Genomic DNA, 25,447 nt, shown 5'->3' on the forward strand with positions numbered 1-25,447 from the left:
AGTCATGTCCAATATTCAGTGCAATTTACCAGGCCTATTTTAGTTCTTTTTAGATCTTCTTTGTCCTAGGGCAGGGGTGCTCACACTGTTTGGGCTTGTGAGCTACTTTTAAAATTACCAATTCAAAATGATCTACCAACAATAAAAACTTGGACTTGCGTTGCCTTTGGGATCTACCAGTAGATCGCGATCCACTTGTTGGGCCTAAGGTTTCTAGAGCAGTGGTTGCCAACCCGTGGTTTGTGAGAAAATTTTGGTGATCCGCGGCTCTGGCCGGTGCGCCCGAGTTGAGGCCAGAGCTGTGGACCATGTTTCCTGTATGGATCGGAGGTTCAGGGAAGTGTGTAGGTTGTGTCTCTAGACCTGCGATGGGAGAGTGGGCGGGTTCTGGCATCATGGGGTCACTATGGGGGAAGTTTCTTTAACTTTGAGTGACACCCAGCTCCCTGCGCGGTCCAGAGCCAGTGAATTTAGTGGTCAATGGGTCTGAAAGGGTTGCTCCAGAGGGTACACTGGACAGAACCACAAATACGCAGCCAGTAGTCAGGCGACACATCAGTTGACAATAGAACAATAATCTCCCAAGATCTGCGAATGTGTGCCGTTGCAATCGTGAATCTCGTTCATGCTCATTTGGAATGTTTTGCTCATAATACTTTTTATCTATGATGTGAATGTAGTTTATGATGACTTGTACCTATACAGTAAGTTTATATTGTCATACTACAATATTGTACAAATACACCAAACCACCAAAACTGCTCCTAGCAATCAAAGGGATGAAAACCAGCTCATACAACTTCAGTTCTCACAGCAGATCTCTGATGACATGCTCTCCATAGATCTATGTCCTGGGAAAAGCAGGTTTACAGTAGCTGGGCGTACTTGTGTAATGATGGGAATTGTCTATTTCCTGTCATAGTGACAACACAGTGATCAATGTACCAATATAGCGATCAGTGCGAGGACAGTGAGCGGAGCAAGCAGGGGGTGTGTCTACTGTCAGAGATCTGCGCGCTGAGAAAGGGAGAAGTGGGCGTGTCGGACGGATGGGGGTGTGGTCATTGCCTATGCCCAGGCTAAATTCGGATACGAATGGGCGGGGTATACGTGATGGGGGCGTGGTGAATGCCGGAGCTCCAGGCTGAGATGTAGAGCGGCGTGGGAAAGCATTGCAGAGCTGGGAATAGATGGTGAGCGAGCGATCAGCACACACTGCTAGCGATCAGCATCTGGACATCGCTTCCCCGTGTGGACTGTACATCCTGGACCTTTATCCCCTCTCTCGGCCCCTGGAGGATAATCATTTTCTTATTTGATTGCAAGTGACTGGTACCCTGAGTATGAAGCGACCGTGTGATGACACCAGCTCTGATAGCGATCTGGATGAGACCATCGATGTGGGCAGTGAGAATAACTACTCCGGGTGAGTATTGGACTTGCTATGGACACGTGACAAACATATTGAAGTTTTTCTCATCAGGACCCCCAGGATGGGATGGGAGAAGATAATTATTACCATGACACCTCCAACATGTAAAAAAATCTTTTTACATCTAAAATTTATAGCATATTAGTGGGATGGAGGAAAATAAAATAATACCTACAGTATGGTACACTAATTATATCTGATGTTCACAGTATAACAAATATGATCAGCCATCAGATAACTTATATTGCTTTATAAAAGTTCACAGAACACTAATCCATGTCTTTGTTATACTTTGATTGCAGAAACAATTATTTTGAAAATATTCTGCTTTATGTTTTACAAACAATAGGGATTAATTCTATCAGTGATGGGTGAATGTATAGGTTTGAGACACCTTCATCTGCCTGGACCTCTTTCATCCAATGTAATAATTAGTCTCCAGTATATATATATTACTAACAAGTTTTGCTCCAGTACATATTGATCTCTCTGTTGATCCAGGAATATGTATATCTTACAGATCTGTGCATTCTATTATGTCCTGTCTGTGCAATGTAGCTGTGTAATAATCACATTGTGGGGATCATTGTCTCTTCTGGAAACTTTAGTTGAAATATGGCAGGCTACAATTTGAATAAGCAGGAATGTAAATCTAGCCACTGCTGGTTGATGATTTACAAAATAAGACAAACTTTACAATCTACAAGTTTAATTAGGTTTTGTTTGTTCACTCCTAGTTCCCTAAAGTTGTATGTGCCTGTGCATCCAGTGAGCGGCTTATCTTGTAGTTGTCCTTGTCATGAACAAGAATGCCATCCCTTTCACTGCCATGGCACAGTATTCAAGAATTCTCCCGAGAAAGTTTGATTATTGTCTCACTATTTAAGAAAAATGTTCTGGCTAAAATAAAGGATGGATGTGTTTTGTAGTCAGATCTTAGATTAAAGAAGTCTCACAAGTGTATTGGTACAGTTTACCTGAATTACATTGGGGGTGTGCCCATTGCCTGTGTTTTATGGAACAGGTCATGTATCAAAAGTATAAGAAAAATACAATTACAACAAAGAATATATATTCTTACATCATCAGACTGTCATCTAGCCATACGTCTTAGATGATAAATAGATTGCTCATTTTTTCTGATATCTTGTCAGATAGTGTTAATGACAGTTAATGAAATTCAGTCTGTCACCCCATCACATATGGCAGGAACTGAGAATCATTTCAAGACAGCTTTCAGAAGTCTGCTGTGATCTATATCATCCTGTCTTCAGACTAGAAACTAATCCTTATGACAGGCGGCTCATTGTAAAGATGCTTCTTTCATATATTAGGCATCTTGTATGCAGATTGCCTGCAGGTAATATTACTATTAATATAATAGAGACCAGGAAGGAAAAGGTGATCCATTTATTATTGATTTTAGTGTTTGATTACTATTTTTTTTTTATAAATGGGTGAATGCACTTCTACCCCACTCCATTTGAAATATGAAAACTGATCAGAATATAATACGGGTAATGATATAGTGCATCAACCACTCAGATGAAAGAAATTCAACAGGCAATAACTGAATTGCTTTCCTTTCATCAATCAATAATCAGTCGGATACATAAAACCTGAATATAACGTGAAGCTTTTGCTCATAACAATGATAAATCTGGTTGCTGAATGTAATTGTTTCTTATTTCCATTTTTCATACAATAATTTGGTGTTCAAGCTCTGTTAATGCGGACTTCAAGAAATAAATGGTTTTCTGAGATGGCAGATAGTGTATAGAATAATTATAAAGTCAAGTTTAATTTATAAAATACCTTAACATTTCTTTTTGAGGCTGCAATTTGCAGCTCCTTTATTTTTTAACTCCTTTAATAGACTTTTATTATGTATAATAGGATATAACTTTCAGTGTTGTAAATAGGAGCTCAGATTATGATAATTTTGGTATGTACTTGGAGCATTGCATAGTTAAGCATTGCCCAAGGAGCTCCTTGCAGAGGATCGCAACATGCAGTCTTCTTCATCCAGTAAGAGTAAGAAGAGCGAACATAGTTAACTTTTATTCTCCTTTTCTTTGTCACAGGCATAGCAGTGGTTCACTAATTCGATCAAATTCGCCCACAACCACGTCCCAGATCATGGCCAGGAAAAAACGGAGAGGGGTAAGAACTTAAAGTTTTTGAATCTTGGTTTGAAAAGAGGAAATGTAAAAACACCCGGGATTAAATTTGTTTCTAATATAACTACTGGATTCTTATGCCTATGATATTGCAGTTTTGTCCTACTATTGTCGATGATTTTGCTAACTCATTGAAGAATGTAGATAAAAATATCTCTTTCAGATTTTGATGATACGATTTGTTGTCTGTATTTAGACTAATGGAGCGGACATACTAAGGGAATAGGGAATGTTTATCTAATTTAGAGAATATTATAAAGGCGCTAATGGTAATAAGCAAATCAGCAACAAGCCAGATCAGAAAAAACACGATTTCTGCTTGTGTGTGATTGGTTGATTACAGTGAACGCAGCTTTATCTTATTTGCTTTGGTGAGCGAACATCGAACATTCTTTATGGAAAGTGAAAGCACTCCATTCCAATTGAGTCACCTATGGCAACCAATCAGAATTTCTTTTATGATCTGATTTTTTGCACTTTACACTCAGGCTTTTCTTTTCACTCCTTTATTCACATGGTTTTAACACAGAAATGTGATCTTTATGTGTTCTTACATGTTTTCATTGTAATAGCCATCAACAGCCAAGTCCTTAGGTACCCCTAGGAGGGGATTACAGGAGCTTCAAACATAAAAAGAGCATGTTATCTTTTGCAGAGTTTTTAAAAACTTTTTAATAGACTCCTATGTGACTGAGTGTTCATTTGGCTTAAAGCTTGGGAAGTATTGGATGGTTGCAGAGCTGCAAATGATGGGCACATTCCACCTATTATTCTCAATAGGAAATGTTCTTAGTAGCTGTGAATACACCAAATGTTTGAATAAATTACCAAAAAATCATTAACTGTTATTCTATTTGCATACATTTATTTTCTGAATAACAGCATCTGCACTACGGACCTATTGTTTTTAATTAAAAAATACATAGCTCTTAAATGCATATCAAAAAGGCAACTTTTTGAGAAAATAAATAAAATAATAAAACAATCATATTGGTGATATTTGGATCAGTTTGACTTTAATGCATTCTAGTTTTGACTTAAGTGCACTCTACCCTGTTAGAACATATCTGCACACTTGAGGCTTAGATAAAATGGATATTTGGAAAATGAAAGAAAATGAAAATATTTGAAATGATACTTTAATTTTGGCTCTGTGCAGCAGGTCATTGCGAAACCACATTTTTTATCTTTAGCTCTTCTCTACATGTCAGCCACAGATTTGGCCCCTGATAAAATCTATAAGTTTAAAATATTGGCCAGTGGTCCCCAGTCTACAGGCCCCAGCAAATTGAGGCCCTTTGCTAAGATTTAACTGGTCTTTATGGAACAGATCATCCCCAGTGACACATAGGATGTTACTCCCACACACATGGGGTACATTCTCTCTTCCTTCTTTCATCACATTAAAAGGGGCAATATTCCTCCCATTGACACCAGTTATAGAAAACAATTCCTGCCAGTGACGCTAATGAACAGTGAGTCATAATTTGTCCCACCGACACCAGCAAAGCAGTATTTTTCTTCCAGTGACACCGGTAATGGGGCATTACTCCCACCACTGACCACATGTTCAATTCTCATGTAATTTTAAATTACCGTAAAGTATTTAAGTCTGTTCCTTTAAAGAATAAGGACAGTGAAATGGCCCTACATTTTGAAAATTTGCACTTCTGATAAAGACATTTTTATTCAGTGGTTCAGTCATGAAGAACAAGCAAACATTACATAGTTAGATAGGTTGAAAAAAATAAATGTCTATCAGGTTTAACCACTAGGGAAATAAACATATCCCAGATATAAAACCCTATAGACAAAGTTGATCCAGAAGAAGGCAAAAAAACCCTGGTACAATTTGCTCAAACGGGAAAAAAATTCCTTTCTGATTCCATGAGGTAGTCGGATGTTCCCTGGATCAACCATCTCTGTTATCTTTACTTTAAAGTCTTAATACCCAGTTATATTCTGTGCTTCTAGAAAAGCAGTCAGCTTCTTCTTAAAGCAATCTATAGAAAACATTATCATATACTATTTGTCCGAATAGTATCATGACATTGTCTAGGAGTCAGATCATGTTAAAAAAAGAGTTTGTAACTTTGTACATATCTGCTATGCGTACAAAACATGCATCTATTGCAAGGCCCTGGAGGTCATAGGGACCAAGTATACCTCCAATCTCTTCCTATTTATTATCCACTTGCATGCATTCCATGTTGTACAGAATAAAAAAGAATACCACCTTCCCTCACATTTCATTATTTTAATGTTTATTTTTAAATCCACAGTGAAATAATAAACAAGAAATCTGAAATCTTTTTTTGTGGTTTGAAGCAATGAACCAAGACCTTATGTTTTTCCTTTTATGGCCATACATAATAAAAGTAGACTGTACAATCTCAGTAAGATTTGCCAGGCAGGTCACTGCTCTACATAGTGATAGATCTAAAAAAGGCTGTACAATTAAATTTTATATTAATGGTCCATGGTTAGCGCTTTGCCTTTCCATTGAATGCACAGTATGTATTGCAGCAGAGACAATTAGCTATTTTCAGGTATAGACCTTCCTAATATAATAAAAAATACATTAAGAAATCACCACTAACAGATGAATAGATAAGTTTGCCGGTATTTCTTCAACTCTATAGAAAGTAATGCATCCCCCAAGAAGGTCTAAAATAGCCAATTTTCTCTGCTGTAACACACACACACACACACACACACTAACTATATATAAATATATATATATATATATATATATATATATATAGTGTGTGTGTGTAAATGAGCCCTATATTTTGAATATATATATATAAATATTCAGCAAAAAGAGCTTTGGCTGGTCCATAGTCTCAGTTGTCTGTACTTTGCATATCATTACTGTTCTGCGCTCTGCTCTTTTAAATTTACCCAAAGGTGTTTCCTTCCAGAAAAGTTTAGAAAATGTGCGTGTATGTATGTGTGTGTGTGTATATATATATATATATATTTATATATATATGTGTGTATGTATAATTTTATAGATTAAGAATAATAACTGAAAATGAAAAAAACTGGTCAGAGTAATGAAAATGTCAGGGATAATTTTATATATTACTTTTTTTATTACAAATAATGAGCAATGGTCAAAATATTTCATTACATGTAGTTTATTTCTATTATCTGATTAATAAAATGACACAGTCAATTCAATTCAAATACTTAGATGTACACATTAATATACATATATATAAAGTTCAATTCATTTCAGCTCAGTTTTACAGTTAAATATTTATATATTATTAGAATATATTTTTTTTATATTTAATCAAATATTAAGCACTATTTTTTTACTACGTCTTTTATGTGGAGCAGGATGTTCTATGAAAATTATCTTTGTTGAAATATGTTATAATACATTTTAATATGCGTTAAAATATTACATAAAACATTCCAATTACGTAAACAATTCAGTTCATGGCCTATTAAGAAGATCATAGTCTATTGCCTTTACTGTGCACCAGGGACACATTTTATGAAAGTCAATTATCCCTACAAACACAAGGAGGACATACGAACCCAATGAAAATAGTGTTTTGGGTAGACAAAAGCCAAATATCCATACAATGTAGACCCCCAGGTACAGGTATCTCTGCAGAGCGCCCTCTGGGGAAAAGTAAGCAGTATAGCAATGACATCACCAACTGTCATTCCTAATCTTCTGAGGTTATCATGTAAAGGTAGCAGTGCCTTAGATGATCTCACTCTACAGATATACAACTATCAGCCTACAGAACAGTCATGACACAGGTCACATATAAGAAAGTACATTAATTTCTGACATAATCCAGAACAAAAAAAAAAGTAGATTTTTCATGTTTCTAATGGTAGCAAATCCTTACTTTTTAAGTTTATTTTAAAAAGTTTTTGCTCTGACAACCTGTAGAACGTATACGTGATTGTAGAGTATACTAATGCGTATGTAAAAAAATGTAATTAGTTATTTTCAAAGTTGGATAAAGTTTTTGTGTTTCTCATTATTGATTCAGATTCCATCTGTCATGTTTTTAGTGCTAGGAAAAAAATGAAAGAATGTATCACATTGGTTGCTGCAAGCATATTCTAAATGTTTCTTTGCTCTACTTCTGCTTTAATGGCGTGGTTTTGTTGATTTATTTTTAGCCTTCACTATTAAACGTGCTTCAAGGAGTCTTTATTAAACCATTTTCTTTTTAATTAAGACTCCGGAATTATTACATATTTGAATTTTGCATGGAAACTTAAAGAACCGTCCCCCTATAAACATGTAATGAGTTAAGGTTGCTTTCTTGTTGGTTTGTCACACATTGTTTTCTTTCTAACAGATTATAGAAAAACGCCGGCGAGATCGTATCAATAACAGCCTGTCTGAATTACGCCGACTTGTGCCGACTGCTTTTGAGAAACAAGTAAGTTGTTTCCTTCAGTTTTTTTTTTCTCCGTTCTACTGTACCTCTGATCTAAAATTGTTGGTTCTCTTCGAGGATCATTAAAATAATATTGCATGTGGCCTTATCTGGCACTGAGCTTGCTTTTCAATTAAACCCTTTGTTGTGGTAAAACTGTTTAAACACAATACAGTCATGAAAGTGGGGAAGAAATATTTCCAATATGGTTGCTCTTTTCCCTTAGGGATAACATCACTCATGATGCCTCATGTTTCCCTCAAGAAAATATTGTGGTTGTTTAAACACAGAATAGGACCTATTATGTTCCCAATGTGATAAATTAGCGTTGTATTCCAAAAAGTTTTTTTTTTAGTCATTGCTGCCGTATGTTGGTGGCGGATGATTCTTGGAAGTCATTTTACAAACCAAATTTATGTTTATGTTAGTTTGGGGACACAGAACCTAATCTATCTATCTATCTATTTATCTATCTATCTATCTATCTATCTATCTATCTATCTATTTATCTATCTATTTATCTATCTATCTATCTATCTATTTATCTATCCATCTATCTATCTATCTACAAGATGAAGAAGATACCACATCTCAGTAAGGTAGACTCACTACATTGATTTAGGTTGCTTTGTTGAATGCTGCTTATAATTATATATTGGAAGTTATTTCAGGCTGGGAATGGACTGGGGTTATCTTACTAAAGAATAAAGATTTTGCTAAATGAACAGCCCCTACTTATTTAATAAATCATACCCATGATGGGCTTCAGTGAAGCGTTACAACTTGCGGAGAGGAAAAACAGAACAAAAGGAAAGTATTACATGCAAAGTTGTTACAGAGATACTAATACTATTGCCGTTTTACTAAAAAGTGCATTTTTTTTGTCCATGTCCCCATTGGAGTAATTCTTTACACTTTCTGTCCCAATGATCTTACCTGAAGTGCTGGAAAATCTCCTTAATGGAAAACAATCAGCAATACAAAACGTTTCCAATTCTTTCCTACTAAGTCCTACAAGTAGAAGTAATTTAAACACACATTTTACAAGATGATTTACCTTTGTAAAGTGATAATGGATTAATTACACGTATTTTAAATGGATAGTGGCCTAATTAACCTAATGGACCTTCAGGGAAAGGGATGGGACTATGTTCACATTCCAGGTCTCACATGAAAAGTCTAGGATTATTGAATATCATTTAATTATCATTTAAAGTGAGTGAATATTCAGTTTCTAAACCCATTTGCCCATAACTGGTTAATTAAAATGAACAGAAGTTTTGCTTTTCACAGGATTGGACAATTAAAGTAAAGCTCTCCTAGATTGTAAGCTCTTTGGGTCAGGGTCCTCTGCTTCTTTTCTGTCACTGTATAGCGCTGTGTAATATGTTAGTGCTATATAAATCCTGTTTATAATATAATAATAATATTATTAATAATAATAAAAAAAAGATTTGGAACTAAGTACAAGTATAATATATTATTTTTTGTAATTTGTAGAAGATATGGCCAGAAATGTACCTAATGCATTACAAGAATTCATATAACATTCGAACAGTAACAACAACTTTCGACCACCATTCCCAAATACATAAAGTAGTAAAAGCAACAGTTGTCAAAGCTTAAAATATAAAATGTTTTACCCTGCCTGGGGATCTAGCATGCTAAATCAACTTCTTCTGCTAATTCAACTTCAACTAAAGAACTACTATTGTAGCATTACTTTCATAGTATTTGTCATATTTTTGGTAATTATTAATACCTCAGACTGCGTGTCTATTTGATGTATGTTTTTATACATTTCAGAGAAGTTGTGAAAAATCATGAGTCATTGGTTATTATAAAAGAAACTCTGTACTAGCACATGAATTCTGCAGATTGTTTGCATCTTTTTAATATTACAGTTCAAATTATTCACAAATGCCATTTAAAAGACATCACAAAAACACATCAAACTGTGTGGATTTCATTGAATCTATTGTATTCCACTGTTGGATAAAACCCAATGCCGGAAGCAATGGCCACACACAACCAGATGTATCTGTAGCCATATAAGTTCAGCACTGTCAGCATCATGTGAAATTAAACCATCATAGTAGTTACTCATGTTTTAGTATTTACTCATCTATTGAATCTGAGTGGAGTTATTATTTTATTACATGGAGAAGCCATTCATACTGTACCAGTTTTGAATAACCCGATTATTGGTATTTAATCAGAATCCTTGTGTCTTTACAGTTTGTTCCTTGTCCTTCCATTACCTCCTGAATGCACTAACACGGTCTCGTACATACCTGTCATCACTAATAAAACTACATTACACAATTGAACAGACCACTGACTCCCACTAGGTCAGACACTTATCACCTGACACGCTTGTTGTGAATGTTTTAATCTTGTTTAGTCCACTGAGAATGCAGAGATATGTCATAGTCATAGATACAATGCACAGGAGCATGGCCAAAATCTAAGAGATGGCCCTGCTATACAAGCAACATAATCAGCCACATATATATTTATCTAGCGGAAACCTGTGGTTTTCCAGTCCTGAAATTATTGTGACGATTCCGGTGAAGAACAACAGTGCTGTGTAGGAGTCAATTAGGGTGTTCATGTTTCTCAGATAATATTACTATACTAGCTTGTCCCTAGCTGAGCACAGTTGTCAAAGTATAAAAATAGTTTCTAGAGGCACTATAGTGTTACCTAAGTAGACCTATGTACCTGGAACTTTGCAGTTATGTTACTAAATACAGAAAACCTAACAGTAAAATGTTCTTTTTTTATATCTCCATTAAAATGTACTTCCTGACATGAAATCTGTCACACTACTGACTCATACACTCCATACTATTTTGAGGGCCTAGGAAATGATTCACCCCCCCCTATTCCCAAATATCCTCCATAATAATGACCATTGGAGTTCAGTGCATAGGACGGTATAAAAACTTCTAAACTGGAAGCTAAGTTGTAGAAGTGCAAGAATGAAGGCAAGCTGTGTATGAATTAGGGTACATTCCAGTTTATCATACCATGTTGTAGTCATATAGCTTTTTCAAAATGTATTATAGTTTACTAAACCTTCAAAGTGATTGTTTAAATTTCTGGGGGTGGCTTTTGAAAATGTAAAGGTACCCAAAAACATTAAAAGAAGATGACAGTAGCCGGCGAATGAGCATTCTGCAGATGGATTCAGCTTTTAATACTCAGTTAAAAAATCAGCTCTGTTCAATATATTTACATTGACTTGTATTCTTTGCCCTCTTAGCTAAGCCAGCACCAAAGGAATCTGGTAGCTGTTTCCCTGTATTAGGAATAATCTTCATGCCTGAACATCCTCTAATGTCACAGAAAGTCATTGCAGCTCTCGTTTTGTAAAAATCTTGTTTAAACCATTCAAGTTATATCTGATCAGTGGAAAAAGTAACTGTTGATCCTGCCAGCATTTGAGCCAGTACCTTTTATTCTGTGCATTCTGCTTTTCATGGAGTAGAGAACTTTCCTTGGAGGAAATGCTGCTGCTCCATTGATACAATACTATAACTGAGCAACGTCACACTAGGGCAGTGGTAAAAAATGGGCAAAAGCCTAAAAGAAAAACGAACACATCCACTACATTTATAGACTGCTAATCTGCAATATAAGACAATTCTGGGTTTAGATATACTTGAGGGTAGGCTTCTGTTTTTATCAGATATATACAATATTAAAGGCAGTGGAGTGTTAATGACTTATAGAAGGTATTGAGTTGTTGTGTTTGTGTTTTTAGGGATCAGCAAAGCTAGAGAAAGCTGAGATCCTGCAGATGACAGTGGACCATTTGAAGATGCTGCAGGCTACAGGAGGTAAAGGTAAGGCTTCTTCTGTCTGCACTTTGTACACTGCAAAAGAGCATGGCAATCTAAGCAAACATCTCTTTGACAAACGCTTGTAGGCGGATTCAGATAAAAGGATGGAAATCAATGCTAATGGTAGGGCCGAACTCGTGGGAAAGAAGACAGGCACAAAAGAAGCACTTGACCCTGGGCTTGTGTTTGCTTTCATAACACTGTGGGAGTAAAAGCTTCATTCACAGACAGTCCAGCCGCAGATTTGTTTGGGGTTTGCAAAGACAGTGAAAATCTGCGCACAGAGACAAAACAAACATACAAACATCAGGGAAAATAAACAGGAGAACAGGAGGCCTCCAATTGTACGCCATGATGTCTGCCTGGAAAGGAGGAAGTGCAGGAGGGGAGCTCCATTTATTGCCCACACAGATTTGTGGGGCACAAAAAAGAACAGGCTGATGTATGTACACACGCACAATGACCATAAAGGAAATGGAGAGAGTAATTGTTCCTGTGCTTATCGCAGCACGGAAACTCACTTCCTGGTGACTTTCTATGAGCAAGAAATTTCTCATTCACATTTCAGATCAGTCGTTCTATGGCCATTGTTAAATGTTTCACTTGGAGGTTAACCCCTGCTAAAATATAAACCAGTAGACCATTAACTTTTTTTTTAGTAGCTGTAGCTATACAACAGCAGTAAAACGTAGGCAAAACTGTTTGGTTCACTCAACTCAACTCACTCAAGTTGAACGTATGCATGTATATGGGGCTGGTGTAATAAAATTGAAGGAAATAGGCATATATTGGGATTGTTTCCAATTGCAACCAATCAGGATTTTTTTTTTTATTAATAATAATTTTAATTTTGTGCTTGTTTTCTCCAGTTATGATTCAACAACTCCATGCATGTTCAGCAGATAGTTCAAATGCTGATCTTAACAGAGTCATGTCAATACGTTTAACACCAATTCTTACCTGTTTATAAGCATTTTATTTCAAATAAATGATTTTGCCCAGAATATCTAAAAAGGTGGGAGAAAGAACATAGAAGTCAGTAAGATAGGAGCAGGGCTGACAGCTTACAAACTTGTGTCTATGTGTGACAGCTGAGAAAATCCTGAGAAAATCCTACCTCAATCAATGTCTCCCAATAAGCTCTCATTGGAAACATCCTTCTTTCCTCTCCCTCCCTATTCACATCAATTAGTCTGCTCTGTTATATATATTTTTTATCATTGAGTTCCTTCAGAGGTTGCTAGAGGTTCCTCAAACTGTGGCGTATTGATTGACCATTTCATGATGTTTGCATAGTTCTGAGGCACTACATGGTAGAGTCTGCTGCGTGACTCTAATGATGCTTTTATTTGTCTATAAAGGTGGTATCCTTTATAGACAGTGGTTTTCTATCAATGTATAACATTTGATATGGGATGTTGTGATGTTAAACCAAGTCTAAAAATGGTAAGGAGATTATACCATCCACTGGCCACAAATGTAAGAGACTTTTTCCCCACCAACCTCCAATAAATTGATTTTAGCAGGGGTTCCACAAGAGCTGAAAATTCTTTAAATGGTTCCTCAGAGGTAAAATGCGTTCTCTATGGTATGTCCACTCTCTAGTAAATTGGTTGCACTTTAACTGTTGTCAGCAATCATAAGTAAATAGATTGACTGCTTTCCTGTTGAATTCATAGATCTGTGTTGAAGGATCTCTTTCAGACTGTAATTACAATTAGCAATTTTGAATGCCATCAGTTAGTGGCAGTCTGAATCCTGAATTTTTATCCAGATCAAGTAATGGTACTTTTGCCCAGCCACTTACAGAGAGAAAAGTCTTTCAGACAGTATGGAGCATGTGTCGCAACTTGTATTGTTCCCATGATAGGTTAGTGGCAGGTGACATTCTGCATTGACATTCCACCCATTGACATACAATTGTAAAGTTAATATTACACTCTATAACACTCCACAGAACAGTTAGCAAGAACAACATGAATATCATGCATGGATGAAAAAACCACCTTGGAAGTCTATAGGTAAAGAATATAGTAATATTCTCAGGCACAGCATTAATAGCCAAAAGATTGTAAAAATAACTGATATAGTCTTTATAATAGGACATGAAAAGTGATGTAACAATGTTCAACATGCTGCTCATTAATATCATTTATCAGCTGGGAACAGTCATTAAGCTTAAAACATTATGATTAATGATTTGTTTGTGCACTTATCTGTAAACCACATTAACAGGTTCCGGTGATGCCAGGAGTCACCTCATATATAATTAGTGCTAAATGGCCAGATCCTGTTGAATTTGTTTGCCTACATGTTTGTCCAAAGTGTCAAAATCTTATAATGACCCTGTCACTGAGCATTGTGAACAAACACAGCACAAGGTTGTTCTGTTCAGTGGCGAGGGGAGGGGGAGATGATCGAGTGGCACCCCACTGTGCTCTCTTACATAGGAGTGATCAGCAGTCATTGTTGATCAGTCATTCATTGATTTGACTAGTACACTTGTCAGATTTTCCCCTGAGACGAGCACGGCCTTTTGACATGTGCTCTGTCCTTATGTTAAAGAAAAGTTGTGTTACTCCAACTTTCTGTTGTTTTTTTGAGACTGGAAGTTGGACACAAACAGGAAAAAAATGGGATTTAGCCAATCTTGTCCAAGAATAAAATGATTTGGCATTCTTTATAAATGAAACATATTGCACCTCTTATAATCAAGACTATTCTGTAGATTTTGCAGGGATATTACATAGCACAATGTATACATGCTACATAAGCTTTATTATTACATAATTCTGCAAAATGTTAGTAAACCATCTGGTACTAAAAAAGATTTTGTCTGAAAATTGCCCTTCAAAAATTAAAGTCTCAGATTTCTGAAATGTAATATTATCTTGCATCAACCAACCATACCAGCACTATGCATGAAACTGATTACTAGAGGTCCGTATATAATATATGGGTATAGAAATAGAAATGTGTTACATTCTTCCATAACTGCTTCATTAAAACACACGTAGGTTGATTTGCATGTTATTCAGAGCCACAAGATTGTAAACATAGTAATGAAGGTGGGTAGTGGTACTAGAAAAAAATACATTTGTGTCTGCATGTTTATTGCTCGGGCATTTTTTCCATTAAACTTTGCTGATGAAGGAATGCCGGAGAAAGATGTTCTTCGTTTACAGTTAAGTGACAAAACATGTCGTACATGTCTGTAATATAGCACTGAACAGATCATACATAAAAGTCCTCCGAACCGTCGGGGCTCAGAATCGGAGTAAATGTCAGTCTAGCAGAGAAAGAAGAGAGGGGATCACTTCAGAGGAGCCTTTAATCTTTGTGTGTGTGCGTGTGTTTGTGTGGAAGGCAGGGAGGGACATTGCGGATCAGCATTACCATGGGAAAGTGTCTCTGGAATGTCCCTACCCCACAATACAAGATGAGAGGCACCACCATACATTTTTTATGTTTGGGAAACTCATGTTCTTAATTTTTCTCTACTATATTATTTCTTTTCAAGCGCTGTGGCGTATTACATTACCAGACTCCCTGACAGACGCTGTAATACCACAACACTGTCCTGCAGCTTTGTGTGTCTCCTCTCTTTCCCTTACTTTATATAACAGTGGACATACTTTACATGTAGACTGAGCTGATCATTGAATTTTCTGTTCTTACTTTACTTTGTTGGTTCCATTGCTTATTGTTAGAAAAACAAACGTTTTATGTTCAACTGTGTCAGATGGCTGATAATTTTTGAGGTTTCCAGCACCCAGATATAATGTACCCGATAGGGGCGGACATGCTTTTTGAGCAGAAAGGATCTTGTGGTATGTGGGTCAGATTTGAGCGGGAAACTCCCTTATTGTCTTGGACACCTAATTCTGTTCTAATTAGTAGTCAGTTAATAAATAGTGAATACATTGGCTTACCATATCAACCTTTTCTCTGGACATTTAAATATTGATGTGTTAGGGGTTACAGAAAAAAGGCAGAGTCTGGGACTAAAGCCAATTTCTGGACAAAACAAATGCATTTTAAAGAATCAAATACCAAATACAATGGTATCTTGGTATAAGTCCTTAATCCATTCCAGATCCTTGGACTTTACTAAACAGGACTTATACCAAACAAATTTTTCCCATAAGAAATACAAGGAAAATTATTAATCCATTCCCATGAAAAAAATCCTTTTGTTATTGGCATATTATACATTGATCGGGCTGTATGAAATAATTTAAACACTGCTTAATACTAAAATTCATAAATACAAAAGCAATTAGATGAAATAAATGAAAATTTAACCTCACTTTACCTTACTGAGAAGAGTCGAGTGCCTACTAGGATGGTGCTGAGAAGGGAGGAGGAGGAGATGTTATGTTATTCACAAAGAGTTATAGCGCGGGTTGTTCACTGAATGGTAGTAACTGGCGTACTGACGCTGTCAAGAGAGGTAAATAAAGGTAGCGTGTGGTGGTATGACATAGTTTGACCCATACAAGTTCTAGCACAAAAGTTGTATGCCAAGCAAAAGTGTCCAAACAGGACTTTTACCAAGTTTGACTTATTCCAAAGACTTATACCAAGGTACCGCTGTATTCTTTTTTATATTTTTCATATTTACTGTATATGTTTTGTTTTTGTTTTTTTGTGTTGAATGAACATTATATTCCATCTATTATAAATATCCTATCTGTATTTTGTTTGAAGGTTACTTTGATGCCCATGCTTTGGCAATGGACTTTATGAGCATTGGTTTTCGAGAGTGTTTAACAGAAGTTGCAAGATATCTCAGCTCTGTGGAAGGCATGGACACATCTGATCCTCTCCGAGTGAGACTTGTTTCTCATCTTAGTACCTGTGCCTCACAAAGGGAAGCCGTAGCTATGACGTCATCAATGACCCAACACCAGCACTCCCTGCACCCTCACCACTGGGCAACAGCTTTCCATCAACTTCCTGCAGCTTTTCTGCAACAAAATGGACTCTCATCTGACAGCATTCCTTGCAGACTTTCAACAGCTACAGAGATGCCACCACAACATGGCTCTGCTCTTCTCACAGCCACGTTTGCTCATGCCGATGCTGCTCTTAGAGTGCCTTCTGTTGGTAGTGTTGCTTCCAGTGTTCCACCACTTTCTACCTCCTTGCTGTCACTTTCAGCTACAGTACATGCTGCAGCTGCTGCCGCGGCACAGAGCTTCCCTCTGTCCTTTGCCGGAGCCTTCCCAATACTTCCACCAGGGGCGGCGGCAGCTATGGCCGCTTCTGCAACAGCCATTTCTTCACCTTTGTCTTCCTCATCCAGCCCACGACAAGCTAGTGCCAGTACAAACAATAAGCCATATCGACCGTGGGGGACTGAAGTAGGGGCATTTTAATGAGCTGCTATTAAAAAGGACTTCTTTAAAAGATCAACTATCATGTGCAGGAACAATGTCCTTGGTTACAATAAAATATTATGTCTAAAGTATACAGATGACCTGTGGACTCGAAAAAATACATAATCTAATTTTATTTGTTGATTCTAGAAGGTAAATATCAAATGTATCATAACATCTAAGGTAAATTTATGGGATCCCCAGCACTATTGTGATGTTCATTTCATATTCCGCTTGGATAAAATGGGATTAGCTGATCAGTGTTATCTACCATAGAGTATATGCAAGACAGAGGTTACAAATACAGCAAATGGTGCATAGTAACCAATCAGAGTTCTTTTCAATTTAAATTTCTTAGTGTAGGTTTGAGTACAAAAGAAGAAACCTGATTGATTGCTATTGTAACATCTATTTCATAATCCATCCCCAGTTATTCGAGAGTAGGGGGGTATAGCTGGCTATTCTGCTTTTTGCAATTGGTAGCAAATTAAAAGGCTTTAAGTTCCATATATGTATTCACTATTTACTTTATTACTTCTGTTTTATTCAAAGCAACCTAAGTCTTTTACATCCATATGTACAATCCAGTCAACTGCCTATCTGTTACATTTAAAGGATATTAAGGAAGAAGAAATTATAAAGTCAAGCAAACCCACTTATCAGTTGTCACTTGGTTCTAAGAAGGCTTTGTATTCCAAGTCACAGATAATGACCAAGTTTATTGCAACTTGAGCTGAAAACTAAATGTGTAAAACATTGGCATAATTAATGATTCATACAATGGGTCTGATTTATTAAAGCTCTCCAAGGTTGGAGAAAATACACTTTCAACAGTAAAGCTAGGTGATCCAGCAAACCTGGAATAGATCTGGTCCAGGATTCAAAACATTTGCTAGCAAGTAGCAAATGACTTTGAAGAAATCCATTCCCGGTTTGCTGGATCACCCATCTTTAGTGATGAAAGTGTATCTTCTCCAGCTTTGGAGAGCTTTAATAAATCAGGCCCATTGTATTTTGTTTAGAATCCCCTAGCAGGGCACATTTAGGGCCCAATTCCGGTACATTGCATTAAGGCAGCTCATCCAAATGTGCACCTCTAATGCAACTTACTACAATGCATTGTACATGGTGGCCTTGTACAATGCAGGCACAATACTTTGAGTGTTATGGTGCTATGCAAAATGAACAGTGCCACCATGCTTATGGAGCCCTTAGGGTTTATTTGCCTTGAGGGAAATACAGGGTAATGACCCCATGTGTATTTTGATTGGTTGGTATCACGGCTGATTTCCCTTAAGCCCAATTGAACTCTCAGTTAAATTAACCTATTGTAATTCAGGTGCACCACTTTGGTTGGTGCCTGATAGTTTATTGTTTTGTCTGCTTTGTAAAAAAAAGACATCAGGAGAATAAGACATTGAACACCTTTTGCTTTGATGTGTCTAGAAAGTCTATAGTTGATTTAAGCTGAGGGTTTATTTGAGTCTGTAAACTTTCTCTGTTACAGTTTCCCAGTATTAAGGCAAGAAGTCACTTTAGGAGATAAGTCACCTGATCCCTAGTCACTTGGGAGTGGTAACAGGCTTTTTGTTTTAATTAAAACCTATTTTAAAACCTTCTTGCACAAGCGTTTATAAGTGTTTGCAGGTGTCACCAAATAAGCCTAGAAAAGCGGCTGGGGATTCCCTGCTACAAGCTGTTTTGAGCAGTAAAACTATTCAAAACAGCTTGCAAAAGCCACTAATCTGAACATATAACATGGACATTGTTAAAAGAAGATTACAAAATTGGCTACCTCCAAATATCTCATACAATGAGATTCCTTCACGCATAAAAAATTAACATTATTGTACAACAACATTGTACTTTATTTTATGACATGAATTAACATATCAGTAATGGTACCGGCAACAAAAAAGCAGTACACCCTTACTTTTTATCCAAAAAAGCTGCTTTTTCCACCTCCCCAATTTATGCTGTGGTCAAGGACTTGCCTCTGTTGGCTAATAGATAAATTAGAGGAATTGACAAGGTAAGTATATTTTGTTTCAGGTAATTTATTACCCATAGCTTTGAATACAGAAACTTAATGCAAAAAGTCACAACAAATGTATTTCACATGCCTGCAACATACTGAGAACAATGAGTGTGGGGTCACTACTGGGAACAATAAAAACTGGGTTTAGGATTGAAGAAAAAATAGGCTAATGTAATTCATAAATGGTGTATTAAAATAAAGTATTAATATCTGTGCCAAATCAAATCAGTCACACATCATGATACAAATATGGAACTAAAATTGCTGATTTGTTCTGGAAGCTGCATGCTGCTCCTCAGCTGCCTTCCTCATCCGTCCCTACCACAATTATATCGGGAGTCAGGACACAAATGCTTGTTCCTGGTCACTGTCTCACTTTGTAGTTAGGTGAGGATGAGGATCATCAAGCAATAGTAGCTCCTATATTTTTATCTTTCCTATGTTCATATGGGAGCTCCATACAGCTTGTGATGGGTTGAATGCTTGCATGTACATGGGGGTTGCTCTATATTATAACACATGAATTAACATCATCATTTCAAATATGCATTGCAGGTTTTTTCAGCACAAAACCCAATATAAATGGAAAGCTTGTACAACTGGACTTTTTAAAGCTTGTTTTTTTTTTCTAAGCCCTGAAACCATTTTTTGTGCCACTCAATATGTTTATTATAGGGCTGGACCCTCCTAACAAAAAGATAATACCTGAGAAAAAACTCAGGACAATCAGTGGTTATTAGAGCTGAACCTTGATAGATACAAAAGACACAATTGAATGCATACTAAATTGACATTTTAATGCAACTGTTAAATTTCACCTTGCAGTCTCAGTACAACAGAGCTTAGGGTTTGAGAGGAAGAAGGAGCAGGTATGCATATGTGTGAGCAGGTATTAACCAGGTATGCATATGTGTAGGAAGAGCAGAGATGAGCTCATCTTTGTGCTGCTTCTCCTATCTTTTTCCATTCATTGGCCAAGGCAGGGAAATTACCTGAGTTGGTGTTACTATAGACATATGTAAACCTTCACAATGAAGGCTGTGTTGTCATGTCATAGAAGAAAGTAGGACCTAGTATAAAATTTACAGGCACTTCAAATGTCAAAAATGCTTATCCATACTTTTATCCCATCTCCATATTTTCATTCATTTGTAGAAAAACGTATAATCCATAAAATAGATCTTTTTCGATTGATATTTGGATCTATGATCTTCAAATACCAATCAGCATTTTTTTTGTAGCTCATTTTTTATTTATTGTGTATTTTTTAAACAGATCAATTATCAATCAAGTGGATGGTAACATGGAATACTTTTGGTCAATCACATGCAGATTTTTTTCCTGTGGCTCTGTATACATAGTACAACTGTTGAAATATGAAACAGAGAGCATGCCAAAAAAACTGCATCAAAAATTACTTTAAATTAATCCTTACAGTAGCAACCTAAAATATGTGTCCGTTAAAAACACACTTTAATATCCTTTTAATAAAAACAGAACTGCTGAATTTAGCTTTTGATCACCGAGCAATGTCATAATGATTTCAAGGGAAACCTAAACTCAGACTAACATATAGACTGCATATCTTTCTTTCTGACAATATTGTCTGCCTGTCGAGCTGATTTAGTAGCTTTAATGGTATCAGAGTCAATAGCCCAGAATGAGTAGTTTTGCCCACCTTTGGCAAATGGTATCTCACTGTACTAGAAAGTATGGAAGCCAGAGACAGCCCGGCAATTGGAAATTTCAGTAGGAGGGTAGCAACTGCAGACTTCATTTTTCTCCAAGCCTTACAGCACTGTGATCTTGTTTTACCTTTGTCAGATTTGCTTTAAATTAGAATATAATTTGTCGTTTTACCATGTTAAAGATGAAAAGCCTTTATCATATAAACCTCAGTACACATTGCTTATTGCCTGATCAGTAAAGAAACAGGTGATGTATTGTTCATAAATCTTAAAAGAAAAACACCGTATGTATCATTATGCACTTCATTTCTCTGCTGTGTGGAGAACGCAATAAATGTTAAACATTATTCAAGCTAAATTTGAAATATTTGTTTTATAAATACTGTATACTATTACTTAGCTGTTTATTTTGTGCATTACTTTGTAATCTTTTTCTATGGCAAAAAATACATATTACCGTTTCATTTCAGTCTGGTTTTTTTTTTTTTTTTGGTTACATTGATGCTGAGCAGAAATTGGTTTATTGTAAAAAATATAGGAATAGCCTAAATTATTGGCAAAGTTCTGTTAATATATACTTTTACAGAAAAAAATGCCACACATTTGTATAGGAACCAGTGTGTATGCTATAATGCAGGTCATTTTTGTTTACACTATTTACACTTACAGCTTTAAAAGTTTGTTAAGGACTTACTAAGCTATATATTTTCTGAACACAAAGGGCCCTTAAAAAAGAAGATGGCAATTAAAGCTTTTTATGTTGACTCCTATGGTGCAACTGCTTATCAACCAATATTTTCAGGAAAAATACACGAACAATAATTTGAATGTATCCAATTCCAATAAAAATCCATTTTTTTTGTAATTTATCAACAGAAAGATTGTGTCAATTAAATAGATACCAAACTTGTAACGTGTAAAAATTGTGTGTACCCATGACAACTAAAATACCCAATATTGTGTGTAGGTAGTAATCGTTAAACATTTTTACATGTCAGTTAATAATTACCTATAAACAATGGCCCTAGAATTATTTCCCCAGCCATATCCAATGTGTATCACCAAACTGTTCTTTACGTCTATGTGTGTATCTTTGGTGGTTTTTTACATAAGTGCAAAAGGACAAGGTGGGAGATTATTTTCCTATTTTTTTTGTTTATTTTAGCAAAGTTTATTATTTTTTAACTTGTCTTTTATTTATTTTTAACTTTTACAAGGTAGCAGGTAAGCCCCTTATGTGACAATATTGTGTAGGTACAGGTTCTCATTATGGAAGCATTAGGAATCTATGGAAGCATTAGGGACTCCATGCTCCCACCATATACTCAAACAGTGAGTATGGTGTTCTGCGGGGGGGATCTCATCTCTGATGTCTGTAAAAGTGATTACAGCCCTTACTACTTAAAAGCTCACGGCCTGGAAAGTAATTGCTTACTGACCGCCATGACAAGTGCCATATCTAGAAGAAGGACAGTCATGACTTGCAGGTCAAAGTGTTAAAACACAAGCCAAAAATAACAAAATAAAAACTATTACCAATGAAAAGATAAAATAATACAAACAACATTTGCTTCAATATTCACCTTCAAACAGTACTTTTTTCTGCCACTAAAGTAGCACAGTGATGAGCCCATCTTCCTGTCACTCTGCTTCCTCTTCCTATCAGCATACTTTTTGTAAGCATATAAGCTGTTTGGTTCCTTGAGCTTATTGAAATCAAGAACTGCAGCCCATTTATCCAGTCCTCTTACAACACACAGGCAGGTGGATGATCCTAATTACTCTATTGTTATGGTTAGAGGATAAAGTGATGTCCCCTTCTCTCTGCCAGATGCACAAAGAGTAAATATGCTTAAAACAAGCCCCCACTGGTCTCTATAGCCACAGATTCTGTGGTCAAATTCATTCTCTATGTTGAAAGTAGAAGTACTAAGAGGTTTTATCAGCAGCTTGGCTCCCCCTGCTCCACCCTACCAGGGCATAACCCTGTGATTGAACACAGAGGAGGTGGGGGATTGTAATTTGTCTAAAGCTGGGCTTTTAAGAATATTTAAACAGCTAATTCACTGCTGGGAGGGAAAGTAGGGTGAGAACAACTTGCTGAGAATTTGAGAATGAACTACTTTAACGCACTTGCAGTAAGGAGGTCAGTTAGGATTTGTTTTAAAGATCACTTTTTTTTTTCTTTTTTTTATCTTTTGCATTTAAGGGACAGGCAATGTCTGATCTACAACAAATAAAACTTACCTACCTGCCTGCAATTTTTAAAACTAAATTCGCCTCTCCTTGTTTCATCACCAGCACCTGATCCTCTTCTGGGTTCAGGATCTTTGGTCAACTTGATTGGGCGTCACTCCCATGTATGTGCACAGGATTTAATAATATTAAACTGTGTTTATATAGCGCCAACATATTACGCAGCGCTGTACATTAAATAGGCGTTTCAAATGGCAGACAGATACAAACAGTGACACTGGGGGAGGAGAGGACTCTGCCCAGAAGAGCTTACAATCTAAGAGATCATTTATTCATGGAAGGCAGCTAAACATGTTGCAGCTCAATGTACATTACAGAAAAGATTTTGAACAGGTAGGTAAGTTTGCTTTCGGCAGAGGGAACATCTAATTTCTCTACTGCAATAAAAAACCCACCTGCTCACATTTTTCCACTTGGAAATGGATTCGTTTAGAATGTGTCTTGGCTTTTAGATTTTTTTTTGACTGTGAAAACAACCATAAAATAAGAAGCCTTAATATCCTAATATCAACTTGAAATTACATTTCTAAGAAATGGAGCAAAAGGGAACCTGTGTGGTTAATCCATTAACCCAATTTGTTACATCCGAAGCATTCCTCTGAATTGCATTACTCACCTGACAAAATATATATGTCTCCATGTGCTGAACAAATAGGATTCTAGAAATGTATAGATCACAGCACCTCTGCAAATAAAGTGAATGTAAGGTCTAACTAGACTGCCAAAGCAGTATGAATCAAACTCGTGTGTCATTTTATCAGATGCTTTAAAATACTTACCACTTTTGCATTTTGTTGTCTCATTTTTGTCACCTTGATGATCATTTTTATTAACATTAGTTTTTATCTCAATAATCCTTTAGGGATTCATTAAAAGGCAAAAGTGTCTATAAAGATGAAGTATGTGTAAATGTAATACCTAAAGCCCAACCCCAGGTATTTGTTTTCAGTTAAAATGAATAGGGAAGATATTACATTTTAATTTCTTTAATTTCTTCCATTGGGGAGATTTTATTCTAACAACTAAGAGTTGTTCATCTAAACAATTTATATATAAATATAATAGAACTTAATGAACTTAGAAAATTTTAATGGTTTGGGGTCTTTTTTCTCTTTTTTTATTAAATAAACTCTACACATTTTAAACATTTTATAACTATGTCAAAAATTGTTTTACAATAATAAAGTAATAAAAGGTATCAAAGTATCCTGAAGTGATTTGCCTTTTATAGAATTACATAGTAAGTCAGGTTGAAAAAAGACATAAGTCCATCAAGTTCAATCACTAGGGCAATAAACATATCCCAGATATAAAACACTATAAGACATAGTTGATCCAGAGGAAGGCAAAAAAACGGCATACTTTGCTTCAACGGGGAAAAAAAAATCCTTCCTGATTCCATGAGGCAATCAGATGTTCCCTGGATCAACAGTTACCGTTTTATATACTATGTATCAGATTGTTAGATAAATACAAAAATGTTTGCATACATATGCTGGTGACTTTCACCAAATGGTGCATTTTCTCCATCCCTGTGTAGGACATACTTTTAGTCTGTGTTTTAAGTGATAACTTTAACAACAGAATTGTCACACTATTGTCTTTCTTTATTATGAAGAGACTGAATAAGTAAATTAAGCCTAAGGCTAAAATGTTTTGTATAAAGTAGGGTAGGACTAAAACCTCTGCCAGTTTTGTTCATTGTCCCATTTGAAATATTTCCCTTTATTTCCTATTGATACAACAGGCAAGTGACAGGATAAAATGAGTTAAAAAGGGTCAGGCGTTGCCATTGGAGAATGTTCTCTCCCTGTTTCAGTAAGAAGTTCAAGTGGTATTAAAACTAAATACCTATGCATACCAGCCGACTCCAAAAAATAAATAGTGAACAATTACTTAATATTTCATATAACAATATTAAAATATATACACAAAAACAACACACATTTCTGTTTAAATATTATATTACAGAATCATTTGTACAATACCAGTATACAGGGGTTGATGTGAAGTTTTGTTCCATACAAGCACATTTTTTTGGGTAATAATGTACATTCACGCTATATTCATACAGTTTATCAGCCACAAAGATCATGTTAGACCTACTGGAGCCAATAATTGTCCCTTTTTTGGCTACATTAGCATTGGAATTTTACCCTCGCTTGATCTATAAGGATTCCATAGGATGGAACTTTTTACCAAATGT

General features: G+C 36.1%; 1 protein-coding gene across 1 annotated transcript; it reads left to right on the forward strand.

Annotated features, from left to right (window-relative positions):
- The first annotated feature begins 1,169 nt into the window (after window positions 1-1,169).
- Window positions 1,170-21,332, forward strand: HEY2 (hes related family bHLH transcription factor with YRPW motif 2). The gene is made up of 5 exons (XM_072408859.1): window positions 1,170-1,426; window positions 3,517-3,595; window positions 7,950-8,033; window positions 11,800-11,881; window positions 16,589-21,332. The coding sequence occupies exons 1-5, from the start codon at window positions 1,344-1,346 to the stop codon at window positions 17,257-17,259; spliced, it is 999 nt and encodes a 332-aa protein (XP_072264960.1). The 5' UTR covers window positions 1,170-1,343; the 3' UTR covers window positions 17,260-21,332.
- The last annotated feature ends 4,115 nt before the right edge of the window (window positions 21,333-25,447 follow it).

The sequence above is a fragment of the Pyxicephalus adspersus genome, chromosome 4 (assembly GCF_032062135.1).
Source record: "Pyxicephalus adspersus chromosome 4, UCB_Pads_2.0, whole genome shotgun sequence".
NCBI lineage: Eukaryota > Metazoa > Chordata > Amphibia > Anura > Pyxicephalidae > Pyxicephalus > Pyxicephalus adspersus.

Excerpts from the sequence above, each read along its gene's own strand:
- HEY2 (XM_072408859.1), top strand. The coding sequence starts at position 1,344 with ATGAAGCGACCGTGTGATGACACCAGCTCTGATAGCGATCTGGATGAG. Across the intron at positions 1,427-3,516 it reads AGTGAGAATAACTACTCCGG|GCATAGCAGTGGTTCACTAA; the intron begins GTGAGTATTGGA and ends TCTTTGTCACAG. Across the intron at positions 3,596-7,949 it reads CCAGGAAAAAACGGAGAGGG|ATTATAGAAAAACGCCGGCG; the intron begins GTAAGAACTTAA and ends TCTTTCTAACAG.